The 15,433-nt window shown below is 35.0% G+C and overlaps 1 protein-coding gene across 2 annotated transcripts; it reads right to left on the bottom strand.

Annotated features, from left to right (window-relative positions):
- Positions 1–4,513: 4,513 nt before the first annotated feature.
- LOC147544493 (UMP-CMP kinase 3-like) lies at positions 4,514–9,783 on the bottom strand. 2 transcript variants are annotated; one of them, XM_086637053.1, is made up of 10 exons: positions 9,459–9,783; positions 9,022–9,072; positions 8,077–8,128; positions 7,326–7,443; positions 7,033–7,189; positions 6,868–6,948; positions 6,654–6,761; positions 6,486–6,557; positions 5,750–5,793; positions 4,514–4,934 (listed from the first exon to the last, which is right to left on the bottom strand). In XM_086637053.1, exons 2-9 carry the CDS (start codon positions 9,040–9,042, stop codon positions 5,785–5,787), a joined length of 618 nt encoding a protein of 205 aa, XP_086493179.1. In that variant the 5' UTR covers positions 9,043–9,072; positions 9,459–9,783; the 3' UTR covers positions 4,514–4,934; positions 5,750–5,784. The 2 variants fall into 2 exon arrangements, with proteins under 2 accessions (XP_086493179.1, XP_086493178.1); XM_086637052.1 differs by lacking the exons at positions 4,514–4,934; positions 5,750–5,793 and having other exon boundaries at positions 6,474–6,557; positions 9,459–9,652.
- Positions 9,784–15,433: the final 5,650 nt, after the last annotated feature.

Raw genomic sequence — 15,433 nt, 5'->3', positions numbered from 1 at the left:
CAAAACGTCCAAAAATATGAGGATAATAAGGGAGAACTCCCCATTATGGAGGAAGGCCACTTTCTCCCTCAAATCTGGGGCAGCCCCGGGGTCAGATGGCTATCCTTCTTTCTTCTATCAATCCAACTGGGACACAGTGCAGGAAGACATTAAGGAGATGGTTACTCACTTCTTTTGCCATGCTATCCTTCCTCCACAATCCAACCACACTCACATCTTTCTGCTCCCGAAAACCAAAACCCCTCAATCCCCAGCTGACTACAGAACGATTAGCCTTCTCAACACGACTTATAAAATCATCACCAAAATTATGGCCAATCGTCTCAAACTCATCCTGCCTGATCTCATTTCCCCTTTTCAAGCTGCTTATGTGCTAGGCAGGCAGATCACCGACAACATTCTTATCAGTCAAGAACTTATCTATTCCTTTAAGAAAATCAGGGGGTCAAAAAGCTACTTTGGCCTCAAACTGGATATGTTTAAAGCTTTTGATCGCATTGAATGGAACAATTTGGAAAAAATCATGAACCTTATGGGCTTTTCAACCCATTGGATTAACCTTATCAATGCCTATCTTAAGACTAGTACCATGACGGTTTTGATCAATGGTCGTCCAGGTTCTGTTTTGATGTTAGTCGAGGGATTAGGCAAGGTGACTCTCTCTCTCTCTCCTTTCTTGTTCGCCTTAGCCATAGAAGGACTCAGTCGCTTATTGGAGAACAACAATAACCAAAACCCTTTTGTTGGCTTTCCTATCCCTAACTCAAATCTCACTATTAAGCATCTTCTATTCGCTGACGACTGCATCATCTTTGGGCAGAACTCCCTTGAGAATATTCACAACCTCAAACAAATTCTCAAAGAATTCAGCGAGGCTTCTGGTCAAATGATCAATTATGCGAAATCTAACATCTTCTTCTCCAAAAATTCGCACCCCAAATTCAAGAGAATAATCATCCGCAATCTCAAAGTTCACCAATCATCTTTTGGTGACAAATACCTCGGTACTAATCTCTTCTTTGACAGAAACAAATCTCAAGCATTCAAATCTCTTCTGTCTCAAATATAAAATAAACTTGCCAAATGACAAACTAGCCTCCTCTCCCAAGCTGGTCGCTCGATAGTCATTTCGACTATCGCAGCAGCCGTTCCCCGATACCAAATGCAGTGCTTTGCCATTTCGAATGGTATTTACAACAGCATAGAGTCCCTTCAAAGGACTTTCTGGTGGGGAAAATCGAAAACATTCCACAATATCAACTAGTCCGCTATATGCAAGCCTCGTAAATTAGGAGGGCTTGGGCTTCGCATCCCCCTCCTTGATAATCAAGTTTTCCTTATCAAACTCAATTGGCGTATGCTCAATAACCCTCAAGCAATCTGGGTACAAGTACTCAAAGGTAAATATTTTTCTAAATCGAATAAACCTACACCTCCTAAAGCTCATCACTCCTGGCCTTGGAAATCCATTAGCAAACAGTTCAGTCAAGTGGAAGGACTCATCTTCTGGGATATCAACAAAGGCAGCCACATCAATAAATGCCATGACTACTAGATACCTAACCATCCTCCACCCCTAACAAATCAGAGTAGCATTAATCTTGAATGGGTTGCCCAACTCATCACTAATAACAAATGGAATTTGAATTTAATTAACAATTGTTTTGACAGTGATATTTGCAGTTCAATAGTTAGTATTAACTTGCAGGCAAACCAGGGAGACACAACAAAATGGACGCTAACTAAATCCGGTAACTTCTCGCTTAAATCAATGTATAATTTTCTGAGAACAGGTAGCTCCGGACCAATGCATGACCAGAACGATTGGTTCTTCATTTGGAACATGATTACGATACCTTGCATAAAATTATTCTTATGGAAATGTTGTACGAACTGTCTATCAGTAAAGGATAAAATAGGCCAGTATATTGGCAACTCTTATTCTTGTATTAATTGCAGTGAAAATGAAACTCTAGACCATGTGATGTTACAATGCAACTACGCTAGAGCGATATGGTTCAATTTTCAGGTCAGAACATAACAATTAAGCACGATAAGTCTTTGGATACAACAATGGAAAAATTTAGATGAGGATACAACTAATTTATAGGCCAAAATACTATGGTTTATATGGAAGCCAGATGCGAAAATTGTTTTTCGACCAATAAACAAACCCCTCTACAGATAATTGCTCGTATTAACAACACCACTACCACACCGCTTAAAATTGAATCTATCATTATGAACAAAGGCAGGGACAAACCACGACAACAAAAATGGAGATCTCCATCGACATCATACCTTAAGATCAATACAGACGCTTCCTTCACTAATCTCTCAGAACCAGCAGGAACTGGTTGTATCATTCACGACGGCAATGCAAATTTCGTAATAGCAGCAGCGGACACGGTTCGATGTCAAATTGCGGAAGAATGTGAAAGTATGGCGATTCAATTTAGTATCTCATGGGCCATTCAACTACACATCCAACATGTCCACATAGAAAGCGACACTCAAAACTTAATCCAGTACATTAACGACAATAGCGATGGGAGTGTTTGCTCCTCCGGCGAAGGGTTCTCCCTTCGCCGGATCCCCTTTCTCTTTTGTCTTATTTAGTATTTCCTCCATGTGTAGTCTCTAGGATCCTCTCTTTTCTATTTCTCTCCCATCTTTCTTCTCTCTTTTGTTTTCTTTATTTCAATTATAGATGTGTTGATGTGTTCTTCGCCATTATTTGGGCAGAATAGAAAATCAAGAAATTTCAACTCAGGATTATAGTGATGAAACAATGATGAGGTTCTTGATAGCAAGATCAATGGATGTCGAAAAGACATCAATAATGTTTGTCGAATGGAAGAAATGAAGAGATGAACTTGTTCCATTAGGGTTTATACCAGATTTGAAAATGAATTAAATACTGGAAAGATTTATTCTTGATTACAAGGTAATTACTGGTTCATTTATATGGTGGTATTATGGAATCAAAGATCGATTAAGTGCGTGTTGGGGAGCAAGGAAGAAGAAAGAGTTACTAGTTCTCTACATATTTACTATAATAAAGGTTATGTCTCTTTGTTGGTCTTTAGGGCCTGTTATGTTGGTCTTTAGGACCTTTTGTTACTTTCATTTTCTCCAGGGTCGAGTGTTTTGATCATCGAAGAAGAAGGTGAACGAAGCATCGACTATATAACTACCCTTAAATGGCGAGTGGTGGTTGTACCAGAAGTAGCCCACCAGTTAGACCAGGTAGTTCCAGAGGCAACCCAAGTGGCCATATCTTGGCTTGTTGGCTCGTTTGGTTATGTCTTTGTTATTTTAAACTTCATGTTGTAATTCTCATTAGCCTTTTGGCCGTTATATGAAGTTTGATTTCAAAAAAAAAAGACAATAGCGATGGGCTTCACTGGCAATCCAAACAAGTCCTAGCACAAGCTCTTGTGCTCAAAGATCAGTTCACAGATATAGTCTTCACTCATGTTCCCAAGAAATGCAACTCCAAAGCCGATGCTCTCGCCAAATGGAGAAGAAGCGGATGGTCAGAATAGAATTTGGAATGTCGTACCACCTTTTGTTTCCACTTTAAATTAGTTCGGTTTGTAAAAATGCTTAGTTTTTGTTTAATGCTACTATGCTAGTTCATTTAATCAAAAAAAAGGGAGAACTCCGACACAAAAAAAACGAGAGATCTAAAGGTTCAATTTTACAGTGACTAAAAAATGTGGCTTCTTAATCTCTTGCCCTAGAAAATGTTAATAAAGAATTGTACAATGATATGTTTCCCCCGGCGATTCACATAGTATATAATGCAAAGGTCATAATTCTTCCAAATGAAGTCCCTTCATCTAGTATTTCCCACGGTCCATAAATTCATGCATGGCACATTTCTAAATGTCCTTCCCTTTATCCGATATTTTGCACAGTGCGTGCATTTTGAAATGTCCTGTACATAATCTGATTTTCTAGGCTGGACATAACTTATGTGCGCCTAAAATAGTCCACGTGCGTCTTGACACAACCCATGTGTATCTGACATAATCAATGTGAACTGATCCAAACCCATGTACAGTACGTGCGAGATGTGATACTAACATATCCGAATCTAATTTTAGGCATTCCGAATCTGAATTTTCGTGCAAAACTTAATATTTTAGACTGGTTTCATTTTTGTCTTCTGACATTGATTTTTCTTTATCAAAGGGTAATTTTCTAGACCAAAGGCTAATTTTTGGGTGGTTGGGTAAAAGATAAAAAAACAGGGTCAATAAGGGACGAGTCAAAAAGAATAAGGGGCATGTCAGCTCTATGATGGCAAAAAATGTGATGTCAGCGAACTTTTGTCCCAGAAAAAATTCTATGTTCTGATACATAAAAATGTATAAAGTAACAAATTTTGTCCTGACACATCACATAATGTACAATGCAAGCCATATTTCTTCGATCCATAGTACATTTCTATTGTCCTTCCTTTCATATGATATTTTGCACGGTACATAATTTAGTGCACAATACATTTCCGAATATCTTTTTCCCTTTTATAACGTATTCTGCATAATGCATAAATCCGTGTACAACACATTTTGAGAAGTCTTGTACATAATCTGGTGTTTTTTTCTGACATATCCCATACGAATCCAACACAAAGCCATCTACATTACACTTGGTTTACATTTTTACCTTTCTTGTGACTATATCAAATCCAAACTTAAATTTAGCGATCCCAAATATGACATTTCATGTCCATATTTGACATTTGGATTGGTTTCAAATTTTGTCTGACTTCCTATCAAAGGATTACAATTACATTTTGACCCAAACCTAATTTTCTGTTATTATTAGTATTGAGATTCATTAAGAGTTGGATAAAACAGAAATAATGTCTTGTTGCTGTTGTTTCTTGTAATTGATAAAACGAACTTTACTATTACCATTACCTGCAGAAAATCACAGAAAAAAAAAATGATTAAAGTTATGCTGAACAAAATATGACAAGACTGAGATACTTTTTCATCAAAGATTCAAAGGTGGTAAAGGGCAGTGCTTTTGAACAAATTATGACGAAAACAGTCGGTGGCGATTCAAGATGTTAGTTCACACTAGCTCTAACCAACTAGAGTTGTAGTCGGCCTTGAAGGTTCGGCGGAGGAAAAAGGAACTTCTGAGCGTAACCCTTAACCCCTTTGAATTCCATTTTATCGAATTTAGCCAAAAGGGGTTTTCTCTTGCTAATATAGTATAGCCTATTATATATTCGATTATATTAGTAGGGTTAGCTCATACCCTTTCTTGGTGGGAGGAGGACCATTAGACCATATAACTAGTTATAACTGCCAGAGCAGAACTTCTAAATACTGTGAAATATCGTAATTATTGAAAAATAATCTATTATTCCTTAATGATGGTAGTTTTTGAGATATTGTTATCAAGGGTATTCATTTTTAGTTCCTACGGAAACATTTTGAGTGACTGTTTTTACGTAGACAACAAGTAAAAAAGTAGTAGGAACTAGAATAAACAGTGCAGTAGCAATAAATGCGAGAATATTTACTTCTATAATCTCATCGTTTTTTTTATGCTTAACTAAAAAGTTTGGAGAATCATACGGTTCACAGCCGATAATAAAATTGACTGATTACGTTACGCCCCCAACATTTTGTGTATGCCCAACCATCCCAAAGCAGATTATGCAGTAACAATGATTAGTAAAGAAAGACTTGCAGAATAACACATACGGATAATGGAATCGTACCTCAACGTTGGTGTCGAGTGGCTACTTTCTAACATCTAAGCAGTCTGAAATCGCACAAGTAACCCAGTAAGTAATGTCTAAACAGCGAAAAAAATACTCATCACGACATCAAAACAAGGTAGTGATAAAAAAAACCAGTTACGACTGAAAAACGAGTTTTCAAACACTCAGGTGGAAGAAACAGAGGAAATCTTGAAATAGCGGAAAAATAGGTAGTGGTGGGGGGTCGTTACCCAAAAACTTATGTTTCTTCTTTTTGTTTATCAAGTAAACAAGGTAAGAGTTTCTTCTTTTACAGGACTAATGTCTCATCACGCAAGCGCTCAATTTTGATACGCCTCATAGTGAGCATCTCAACCTAAGTACCTTTATGTTGATTTTATCAGCATTGTTATTTAGGACTGGTACACAGCTAGGTTATAGGGCTGGCCTTGGGTAGGATAACGGGCTGGCTTATTAGTGCAGGTACGCGTAAAACCTATAGAGATCACCCTGTTGGTATTGGGCTCGGGGGACTGGATGAGCATTTTGCCTGAGCAGGGCCTGGTCCGTTGAATGTAAAAGCCTGCCTTTGGGTTTCAGAAGTCCACGAGCTCATTCGGACTTGGGTAAACGTTACAATATCAAGCTTTTGGGTATCTTTCCCGACCCTGGATTTAAGATACCTCTTCTCAAAACAAATGCTTAAGCTATTACTAATAGTCAATATTATTGTCAAGAACTGTCATATCCATACCTTTTCATGAACTGGGGAAAATACAGCTTTAACTGCATCAAAGACTTCTTCAATAGGTTTTGCAGCATCAATCTACACGTTAAAACAAAAAGAATTTGCTGTTACAGTCAAAAGACGACTAAGAACAAACAGAACTTTCTAAAGAATGTCAAGTATAAATGATATCACCTTTCGAACTTTCCCCTTGGATTCATAATAACCAACCACTGGGACACTGGATTCAACAAAAACCTTAAAGCGCTTCCTAATTGTTTCAATATTATCATCTTCCCTTCCCTTTATTGCAAACAATAAAAGAGTTTAAACAACACGAGAATATAAAATTTGAGAGATAGAGAGAGATTTGTAACCTGATAACTAGTAAACAGATGGAATGTCTAACCTGGTTCCTACTTAAAAGGCGCCTTTCCATCTCCTCCTCCGAACAGTCGAAAAAGAGTACAAACTCGGGTATAATACCCGTCTGTGAGATAGACAATATCCATCACTACATGGGATAGAAATCCATATTAAGTTAAACATTTATCTAATAAGAAAATAGCATTACCACTTTTTCAAATGCAGCACGGTTCTCTTCATTGCGAGGAAATCCATCAATAAGGAATTTGTCGTTCTCACTTTCTTCCATTGCCCGCTGGAGAAGTTTAACTGTAACCTCAGAAGGAACAATCTTTCCTTCCTTTATCATGTTCTGGATCATCGTACTGCAGCAACAGATATCAAAACTCAACGAAATCAACAATCTCATAACTGTTATAGATTACAAGAAAATGAGAACATTAAACAGAAATGTGAAATTTATTAGGATAAAGTAGATTTAGGGTTGCAGTTATAAAGTACCCGTTCTCTGAGCCAGATTTGATTTCTGCCCGAAGAAGATCTCCGGCACTGAGATGGGTAAACCCAAAATGTTCAACAATATTTGCACATTGGGTGCCCTTTCCACTGCCTGGACCACCTGTTCAATTATACAACACAATCACAAGATCATCTCAGTGGAGATCTTATTTAGGAAGAAATGAAGTAGAAAACAACCAACAATAAATTGGGGGAAAAGTATTCAGATCAACTCCATGGAGAAATCTTTGCACAGGATTAAATGGTAGTTGCTATTAGTACGATACTTTAAGTTAATTACGCTATTCCAATCAAACGAATTTAACAAAGTGCAATAATTGGCCGTAGGAACATTAACTAGGCCTGATAACTATACTGTTGTTCAGTTGCTCTTTTGTTTCATTAGTGGGGCTCGTCGACACTGGCATACGTACTTCAGCTAGAAAGGAAAACTAGTTGTACATCAGTACGAGTCTTGAATGAATGATTATTTATCAATTAGAAGCTACTTCACGAGTCAACTAAAAACTCGACCAAATCAAGTCGACTCACAAGAATTGGTTTTAACTGCTAGATAATGCTTTACAACTTACGAAAGCAGCAACCAAATGGAAACGAAAAGAAAAGAAAAGAAAGAAAAGAAAGAAGCTTGAAGATAAACTCTGATTTTTTTCACGGTAAAAAGGTTACAGTTACACAAAATTTGCTTGCACAATATATTAAAACTGTTCTCTAGAAACCCATTAGAGCTTACCCAAAACAAAGACAACTTTGACCTTCTTCTGATTTGCCAAGCTTCCATTTTCCTGCAACCAGATTCATTGTTTATGTTGAAGAAGAAGATAATTGTACTTCTGCTGCATATATACCTAATAGTGATCCATATTCTTATACGCTGAATGGCATGTATTAGTGCATATTCTTCAATGATGAATGCCTTTTGCATCCACTTCCATTTTTTAGTCGTGCCGTGATCCCTTTATATGTTGGTTATTGCACAAATATATTTCCTAGATAAGTTTAAGTGAAGCTCTATATGAGAATCAGTTTCCAAACCTTGAAGTGCGGTAAGGCTAAAAGAGAAAGAGAGCAATAAGAATAACCGACAATACGATATAACATAGGATAAGCACTTATTTTCATATACTAGATAACAGCCCGTGCCTCTAGCACGGAAGTTTTCCTCAATTCCTCTAGTACTTAACAGAAGATTAATAAGAGTTGTACTCGTCTTTCTGGATGTGAACTACGGAGATGCCAAATTTTTAATTAGGTAAACGCGATTGACACGACTCTGAATCATGAAATCATACCATTGGAACTTGTTCTAATAAGTGATGATGACACAACTAACCAATCAAATAACTTTGAATACACAATATTTTCTAAAGCATCTTTACTTAGTACATTTTTAGTAAAGAATTTTCAATATCTAGGTCCCCAAACCTTATATTCCTAATAGCGCTACGATTTCGAAATTTCAAGTTTATTGCATTTTCCGATTTTCTCTTTTCAACCTATAATTTTTTCCGCTAAATCATGACATTAGCAGTAGGGTACACGACAAGATGTGCCTGTAATTAATCATGTATTTTTTAAAGAAGGAAAAAAAAATAACTATATTCATAATGAACTATTAATCATCGAAAATGCGAAATACATATTAAATTGAATGAACATTTGATAATCAAGAATGTACCTGGTTTGCAGCATCACCCATGATCAGGAACTAGGGTAGGTAACTGTATGTCTGTATTTTATGTATTACATTATGTCATTAGTATGGATTCATTCATGTGTTTTACAAAATTTTAAGTAATAAGAGAGAACTTTCAGTAAATAAAGATCATCGGATAATCAGTGTATATCTTTAAAATGCATAGAGATTCAAATTTGGAATTGATTTCCTGGGAAATCGAAATCCAACCGGATCTGAATCCAAAACCCATATCACTCCTATTTAGATCTGGTAGAAATAATAATAATTCTATAAAAGCATCAGATTTCATAGATCCAGATTGTGATTAGAAGAGAAAACAAAATGCCCTTGTTGTTTTTCCAAATTAAACAGAAATTCATAGGAACTAGTTAAGATTTTGAGTCAATCAACTAAAGAAAAAGAGACCCGTGTGTTACCTGATGTTTTTTTGAGTTTGAGAGAAAACTTCTGAAAGGCAGAGAGAGGAGAAAGAGAGAAGGAAAATAAGAGATCAGTTAGAGAGAGAGACAAAAGAGTAAACAGTTTTAATGGGGTTTATAGTGATTAAAAAATTTATTTAGGGCCGCTTTGGAGCATCCCAAGTCATTAGGCATAAACTTTGTGAGCATCCATGTTTTTTTACGCCTCTTCTGTCAATAGAACCTGAGACCTCGGATTTTGGAGTTTATGTCATTATTTTCGGCCTTGGACAATCAAGTTCTAGAAAATAATTGGGCTTAAGTCTTTTCTCTTATATTCCTCACTCACAGATATAAGAGCAAACAGAGTGAATATTGAAAACAACTCGCTTCCATTACGAAGACAAAACTAAACTTGTTAATGTCATCTAATAATAAAGGCCAGCGCTTTGAGGAAAGCTAAATAGTTTCTAGGGTGTGAAATTTTAAAGGGAATATGCAAAATTTTGAAAAGTTTCTGGGGAAACATATTTTATGGGGAATATGGTTTAAAATAGAAAACTCTCCACCTCACCTCCCTCCACCTCACCTCACCTCCCTCCACCTCACCTCTCTCTCTCCACCTCATCTTCTCTCTCCCTACCATTCTCTCTCCCTCTTCTCCGATTAGGTCGCCGGCCGAAAAATTTTCCGGCCGGCGACCATGAAAAAAAATTCACTCATTCTCTCTAGAAACTCCGGCGAAGGGTTTCCCTTCGCCGGAGTTACGGTCTGTTGAAGAACAGACCAGATCTGTTCTTTAACAGACCGGAACTCCAGCGAAGGGAAACCCCTTCCCCGGAGTTTCTATAGAGAGAGAGAGAGAGTGGGTGAAATTTTTTTTTTTCATGGTCGCCGGCCGGAAAATTTTCCCGTCGGCGACCTAATCGGAGAAGAGAGAGAGAGAGAGAATGGTAGGGAGAGAGAAGATGAAGTGGAGAGAGAAGAGAGTGAAGATGAGGTGGAGAGAGAGAGAGAGGTGAGGTGGGGTTTTTTATTTTTCCCTCTAACAACTTACAAAATAAAATTGTCAAACTAAATTGACCAACTTTTGACCAAGTCTTCACACCCCGAAAACTATTTTGCTTTCCTCAAAGCGCTGGCCATAATAAAAGATTTATTAGAATATTCTTATATATGCATATAAAACTAACACGTCGGTTACCAGAGTAGTACTCAAATAGACAGATGCTCTGCAACTAACTAGTGTCAAATAGTTAACTCCTACGGTGTTAAGTAGTTTTAAAGTCGTTAGGTTACTTTTAACGTTGTCAAGTTAATCTAAACAATGTTAAAGATAACTGATTTTAAATAAAATTATAGTTAATTTGTGGCCCAAACTACAAAAATTGTTGAAGTTGTGACTCATTTGCATCTTCTAGAACATATATGTGACCCTAGTAGAAAATAAATCTTTTGTCTCTCTTATTACTGTTTGTCACCAACATAGATATGGTTGTTCATTGTTTTTCCCCAAGTAAAATATATATTTAGAGGGTATAAGCCTTGTTTGTCAAGTACCGACAGTTATATCAACTATGTTATTTCATTTCTTGAAGATAAGTTTGAGAGGTGTAATCTTAGATATTGAAGAGAGATTAAAAGATAAGTTTAGGAGTTGTAAATCTAGTCATTGAAAAGAGTTCGAATATAAAATTGAGATATAATCTCAAACCTCGGAATAAATTTGGGAGTTGTAATCTTAGCCATAGAAGAGAAGTAGAAAGGATACCATCCTCTCTTACTATATAGACTTATCCCAAAAAGAACATATGTTTATCAATAAAAACATGTTTCTTCGATCATTTCTTTGTTTGTCAAAAGAATACATTCATCCAAAAAACACATGTTTGTCCAAAAATTCTTGTTTGTTACGAGATCGAACTAAACAAATTAGAGATCAAAGAATCACAAAAATCAAACAGGAAATCATAAGATACGAACTAAGGTGAATAAAACATATTAGACAAGTTAATCTTGAAACGAGAATTTCGTCTGATTTGATTCCAAATAGAAAAAAGAATCTTTGAACAAAATAAAAAAAAATAGATCAATTGAAAACAGAAATATATCGATCGGATCATCTTCAAAACTGAACAGATCGAACAAATCATCTTCAAAATAGTAGTTTCTTCGCTTAGATCAAATATATCGAAGGACCCTTAGGATTTAGTTCTAAAATAAACTTGTCTATCCCTATTTGCACATTATAACTCCATTTGTTTTCTCTAAATTCTGTAATAACCTTTTATAAATATGAAATATCCCACCGCTTGGAGAGGTTTCTTATCATTAGAAAATATGCTATTGTAAAATATGTTATTCCTTCTTTTCTCTTCTATCTCTCCTAGATCAAGTTTGGTTTAAGTTTTTTCCTCTTACATTCATTCATCTTCTTCTTTCATCTCCTCCATTTGGTTTTATGTTTTGGTGATAGTTAAGGTTTCTCTTTTGTTTTGTTTTCCTCCATTGAAGCAATAATCAACATGCTTGTTTTAATCAACTTTATTAGATTTTTGGTTCATCAATCTTTAAATCCGGTTTTTGAAACCGTGGATCTGTATTTGTAGCTTCAGATATATTTTTTGCACCTTTAAACATACATTTTTTAGTTTTAGATCAAGTTTCTTTCTAGTTTTAATGGATTCTCGGTAGATATTAGTTTGAAGTTTATATAGTTTGTTAGAAAATAAGAAGTTACAAGTTTGATCTATTTTCTTGTTTCTTCTCTCGTTAATTTTTTTTTTCAACGGACATGGTTTTTTACAAGGCATATTGTTTCCTTCGAGAGAAATATATATTTTGCTTTTTATGATAGATGTGTTGCTTTCACCATATGTTATTTGTTGTTATGACGAATCCAGGTTGTATGACAAAAATAATAATTTGGTATGTCTCTATCAGACGCTTTATTTGACCATTATCTGATACCTTGAATTTCACATCAACTAAAAAGCTATTCGGTTGAGCAGAATTGAAATTGATCATGGTAGTTTTCATATTAAGAAGGGCAAAATATTTAACTCTGACCAAATTTTGTATTTGTTTAAGGTTTCTGTCTTGTTTATCAAATTTCGTTTTGGTTTAAAAGTTTGGGTTTTGTTAACTACAATAAGAATTCTGTTTTTGTTACCTTATATGCCAAATTATTTCTAACGAAATTTGTAATATGAATTCTTCTCCCACCAATTTCTATTTTGCTCGTCCCAACTATTGATTTGCATCAAAATTGGCGTGAGACCATTTAATTTTAAGCACTAAAACGAATTGATAATCTAACCTTAAAATCTAGAATCCTATAACTTATAATTTATAACCTAAATACAAATATTCATCAACCTAGAGGCCATGTAAAATGATTCATGGAGGACCAAAGAGTTCAAAGTGACTAAAGATGTTCTTTTATTCCTTAATAATTTACAAAAGAAATACAAGACTCCATTTATAGTATTTGAATATTACGAATTTTTAATTTATTAGTTTTTAATATCTTTACTAGTTTCTAATACTTATTACTTCCTAATATCTCAATATAAGAAAGATATTATACGAGATACCTCAAGATATGAAAAGAATCTCACCATAAAGGATGAAGAGGTTGAGAATGTCCTTCTCTTATATTAGAGGGTTAAATTATATGGTGACCTTTATAGTTGTTCTTGTAAACGTGTGGGGTGGTCAGGCTTATGCAATGGACTGTGCCCGCTTTGAAAGAAATAGGTGGCCTTTATAGTTGATTTAAAAAAACATGGGTGTCCTTATAAAATCTAAATAGTGGAGAAAAAAATAGACTATTGTCAGGATTTTAATTTTCTAGGATGTAAATGAAGTCTTAACATAAACTATTTTTTGAGCAGGTTAGAATGTGCATCTCAAAATAGAGTTATCGTGAGAGATTTTTATTTGACTTATGTAAATTTTATTGTTCTTTCGTATAATCTCATGAAGTTGGGACAATTGCAAAATGTCATGCATTGTCCAACTTTGTCCATTTTAAAATTTAACTTTTTAATGACCCACTAAGCTCAATGCTAGTTCAACAAAAAAAAAAAAAAAGAAAAAACTAAGCTCAATGCTCTACTTTAAGTGGTAAATGAAAAACTTTACTAATTTGTCAAGAAACATACCAATATTCTGAGTCTTAAAGTCTATGATAAGCCCAAGTCTTATGGAGATGCAAAGGCCAATCTTTTTGGTCTCGCTGTATTACTTTTCCCAAGTTTGGTTGATTTCACGATTTTATATTTCGATCCGCCCACTGATTTATGAACGCCTTTATGAGTAATGGAATACTTTATCGTAAGTTTTAGAAAGATTTTGTTGCAAAAATCTGATCCTTCATCACTAATCATTTCTTTTAGAAATTGCAACATAATTATATCGAAAGAAGAAGGAAATGGGTCCATAAAACTAATGTCCCAAACATCAAAAACTTCCACAATTAAGATTGGGTTGAGGGTGATCATATTCCTACGAGTAATTCCTTCAATTTGGTGACACCCATTACAAGATTTACAATCATCACAACCGTCTTTAAATAGTGTTGGTCAGTAAAAACAACATTGTAAGATTTTTACAAATGTGTTCTTCGTACTAAAATGACCAACACATGCATGATATGACAAAAGGAGATGATGACATGAAATTTTGCAATAAGTGCACATATCCTAATTTTAGAAAAGTTTTCTCGATCTTCCATATTCCAATGAGACGAAATTTGCTCTACTGTGAAATAATTAACAATGTCAGCATACATACCAGGGTATTACAGATACAACCATAAGTTGTTCAGAAGGAAATGCTTTTAACCATAGGAGATTCAAATATTAATCGTGACAAGTGGTGAGTTATCACATTGTTTGTACCTTTTTCATTTCAAGTTTCAATGTCAAACTCTTGTAACAAAACAATCCATCTATTAAGTCGTGCTTTACCACTTTCTCTGCAAACATATACTTACTTGTCATGGATAGTGTAGAAGTTGATCTTAAAACTTAGAATATATGGACAAAACTTCTCCAAAAAAGCAATTACTACAACCATAATTCTTTTTCATTGGCGGAATAGTTTAGTTGTGTAACTGAGAGACTTCTACTAGCATACTAGGTTATAAGGATTCAAAAAAAAAATACTAGGTAATAAGGAGTGTTTTATTAGTTCGTTATCCTAAGACAACTCTTATTGCATAATCAGATGCATCACACATTATTTCTAATAAAAAATTTCAATCTGGGAGTAGATTATTGGAGCAGACGTGAGCTCATTCTAGAGTGTTTTGAAAGTCGTCTCACATGTTTCATCAAACAAAAAATGTGACTATTTTCAAAATAGATGACATAAAGGTTTTGAACTTACAAACATTTGATAAAAACTAACATGCCCCAAAAATGAATGAATTTTTGTTATCATTTTTGGGATAGGTAACATAGATAGGCCTGTAAACGGTAGTTTATCGGATTGAACATAGACATATCCGTATCCGATAAGCTATCCAATATCTGATAATTATCCGACAGATATTATATATCAATATCCGAATGCGATAATATTAACGGATATCGGACAATATCCGATATTCGAAACAAAAAAAATTATATATTTTAAATTTAAATTTTTAACTATTAGATCTAAATAATAAATCTTAACCATGCATTATATATACTATTATTTTCAACCATATACTTAACCGTCATGATTAGTGTAGACGTTGATCTTAGAACCTAGAATATAATGACAAAACTTTTCCAAAAAAGCAACCATAATTCTTTTTCATTGGTGGAATAGTTTAGTTGTGCAACCCAGATATTTCTACTAACATACTAGGTAATAAAGGGTGTTTTATCAGTTCTTTGTACTAAGACAACTCATGTTGAATAATCAGGCGCATCACACATTATTTCTAATGGAAAGTTCCAATATGGGAGTAAGATTATTGGAGCAGATGTGAGCTCATT

This window comes from Eschscholzia californica, unplaced genomic scaffold (assembly GCF_041429995.1).
Source record: "Eschscholzia californica isolate CP2 unplaced genomic scaffold, dmEscCali1.0.p SCAF_4, whole genome shotgun sequence".
Lineage (NCBI taxonomy): Eukaryota > Viridiplantae > Streptophyta > Magnoliopsida > Ranunculales > Papaveraceae > Eschscholzia > Eschscholzia californica.
The sequence above is the reverse complement of the archived record's forward strand: the minus strand, read 5'-3'. Positions and strand labels throughout refer to the sequence as shown.